Source organism: Candida margitis, assembly GCF_024628925.1.
Source record: "Candida margitis strain CBS 14175 chromosome Unknown scaffold147, whole genome shotgun sequence".
NCBI lineage: Eukaryota > Fungi > Ascomycota > Pichiomycetes > Serinales > Debaryomycetaceae > Lodderomyces > Lodderomyces margitis.
In genome coordinates, this window is record NW_026261730.1 from 1 (window position 1) to 3,139 (window position 3,139).

The 3,139-nt window shown below is 41.4% G+C and overlaps 2 protein-coding genes across 2 annotated transcripts; both read left to right on the forward strand. All coding sequences in view use genetic code 12, as the record gives it.

Moving 5' to 3' along the window:
* Positions 1-564: 564 nt before the first annotated feature.
* Positions 565-1,575, forward strand: CANMA_000331 (uncharacterized protein; the record flags this gene model as incomplete). The annotated part of the gene is made up of 1 exon (XM_051815469.1): positions 565-1,575. The coding sequence occupies one exon, from the start codon at positions 565-567 to the stop codon at positions 1,573-1,575; it is 1,011 nt and encodes a 336-aa protein (XP_051674040.1).
* A 715-nt stretch (positions 1,576-2,290) lies between these two features.
* CANMA_000332 (uncharacterized protein) lies at positions 2,291-3,097 on the forward strand (the record flags this gene model as incomplete). Its single annotated transcript, XM_051815480.1, has 1 exon — positions 2,291-3,097. The coding sequence occupies one exon, from the start codon at positions 2,291-2,293 to the stop codon at positions 3,095-3,097; it is 807 nt and encodes a 268-aa protein (XP_051674041.1).
* Positions 3,098-3,139: the final 42 nt, after the last annotated feature.

Consider the following 3,139-nt stretch of genomic DNA (forward strand, 5'->3'; position numbering starts at 1 on the left):
TACAAAAGACAAGCCGTTGTCTGGTGATATCATACCGCATAATCGCACTGGTTAGAGAAATACGTATGATAACTGTTGAAGATTGGTAACGGATCCATCGATGTCATCTTTAGAAACCTTTTGTTGAATGGCAGTGTTTGCCATTATTGTTACTTATTGTTAATTGTTGTAGTCAGAATTGTATATATTCTACTTAATCACTATATGCAACTACATTAGAAGAAGGTAAACTTTTATTGTATTTATACTCTGCAATACACGGTTCTAGGATCTCCGTGTATACTCTACATTATACGGATCTCGGATCTCCGTGTATCGACATAGCACCAAGGAACTACATAATTGTAATTCCTTGACCGTTAACAAGTGTCAACAACTCTCTTTATATGTAGCTATATAAGAAGAAGGTAAACTCCTATTCTATTTATACTCTACATTACACGGACATCGCATTCCGTGTATCTGTATGACACAAATGAGCTGCATAATTGTAATTCCTTGAATGCCAACAACTAGAGTACAATTCAAGTAACAAATAACAATAAGTAACAACAAGTAACGACAATGTCAACCACCGTCATGCAACAAAAGCTATCGAAAGATGACACCGATAGATTCGTTACTACCCTTCAACACAACGAGTATCCACAAGTAAATACAATGACAACTACCTCCAATCAACAAAAGCTATCGAAAGATGTTATCGATGGATACGTTACTACCCTTCAACAGGTTATGAGCAATTTAGAAGTGTTTGGTGATGTCACCACTCTCGACGGTCATTTCACCTTTGAATCTTGGAAACAGGAGCTCACCTTCTTGTTCAAAGTCTACAACCTTGATCATTTTGTTACTTATGGTGTTGATGGTTTTGAATTTGATGAATCCACTACGGTCGCACATCAAAGAAGATTAATTAGCTTGATGGAAAACGTCGTCAACGCTGCTGTTCACACCACTGTTAGTGCCGAAATCAAGAAAGAGGCTGGATTGTTATTTGGTCGTGACCGCTATTTAGCTGTGGTTCTGTTGTATGGGGAGTTCAGTCTCACCATTGCTGCCCAATTGTTGCAAAAGCACGCTACTGGTTCCGATAAGTCATACGAAACCATGTGCCAACTTTTCACCAACTTGTTCCCCAAAATCAACTCAGCTGACCTTGGTGGTCTCAGCGCCATGATGAATCTTCCAGATAACCATTGGGCATCCATTGAAACCGCTCACCGCACCAAATGCTTGACCAATCCCGCGACCAAGTTCACGTTTGAACAAGTGAGGACCTACTGCAGAGGTTTGTCCATTCCTTGGCCTTCGTCCTTTTCATTCTTTGGTTTGTTAAATTACAATGAGTCAGCTTTGTATTCATCTAGTTCACGAACCCATTCCGGCTTTTGCAACTACTGCCGCAAAAAGGGGCACATCATTGAAGACTGCCGCAAGCGCAAGGCCAGGCAAGCTAGGGATTCAAATGGGTTTTCCTCCAACTCAAATCACAAATCAGAATCAGCCCAATTTGCTACATCTGATCCACAAGCACCTTCCACTGGTGTATCCTCAACTGACTATTTCTGTTGACATTTCTTAACAGTCAAGGAATTACAATTATGCAGCTCATGTATATCATGCAGATACACGGAAATCCTAGAACTGTGTATTGCAGAGTATAAATACAATAAAAGTTTACCTTCTTCTAATGTAGTTGCATATAGTGATTAAGTAGAATATATACAATTCTGACTACAACAATTAACAATAAGTAACAATAATGGCAAACACTGCCATTCAACAAAAGGTTTCTAAAGATGACATCGATGGATCCGTTACCAACCTTCAACACAGGGGTTTCTACAGGAGCATGGTATCCAACATCAACTCACTACCCCGTATCAAAGCTATGAGAATGGAATTGTTGAGAGAAGTCATCGTTCAATCGTACAGATGGCACGGTCTTTGCTTATTCACGCAGCGGTTCCTCCTCAATATTGGTGTCGCGCGGTTGCCACGGCTGTACATATTTTCAACCTACTTCCACGCACTATCTCGAAAGCACCTACTGCTGACCACAATACACCCAAGGAATATTGGCTGAAACAGACGAGTACTGTGAAGACCTATATTCATTTGAAGGTGTTTGGGTGCTTAACCTTTGTTCACATACCAACTCCTATCCAACCAAACAAATTTTCTGCACGGGGTGTTCTGTGCGCATTTATGGGTTACAATCCCAACACCGCGGGGTACTTATTTCGAACTTGTCATTGGGCCAATCTTATTGAATCTTGCGGCTTTGATGCCTTACAACTCAAATCGGTTTGGCTCGCCTATCAACATTAGCAAACACTCAACCAAAGCAATCCAGCCTGAGCTAGAAATGCTACAGAAAAACCCATCATCAATCACTTTGGATCGGAAGGCTGCTACACACTATCGACTGATAGTGGGCAAAGTATTGTACTTAAGCAACACCATTAGACCCGACATCTCATACACGGTATCTCAATTGTCCAAGCACCTCAAGCAACCAACTATCAACGATCTTGCTGCTGCCAAACACCTCATACGATATATTGCTGGTACTACGCATCACGGGATCATCTACAGCAAGACAAAGAAGAACGTTATTGAGGGCTATTGTGATCTGTCTTGGACTGATGACTATGAAACAAGTACTTCGACTGGCGCTTACATTTTCAAGTACGCCAACGGGGCTATCACATGGAAGAGTAAAATCCAATCAAACGTTTCGTTATCTACCGCAGAGAGTGAGTATTACAGCGCCGGTTCAGCGGCCAAGGAGCTTATTTGGCTTGACGAGTTGTTTAACGAACTAGGCATTCCGCTCAAAGAAAAGATTCTTTACTGCGACAACCAATCCACGATATGCATGTCAGAAAGACATGGCTTCCACAATCGGACAAAACACATTCGCCGACAATGGCACTTTATTCGCAGTCACGTTGGTAAAACATTCAAGATGGTCTACCTACCTACTGACAAGATGAAAGCCGACTTCCTTACTAAAGGTCTCGCTCCTCTATCACACCAAAACATGCTTACGTTGAACAACATAATTGACATGAGAAAATCCAACGGTTAATGAGCAATATGGAACAACAACACATTGCACATTAAGGGAGGC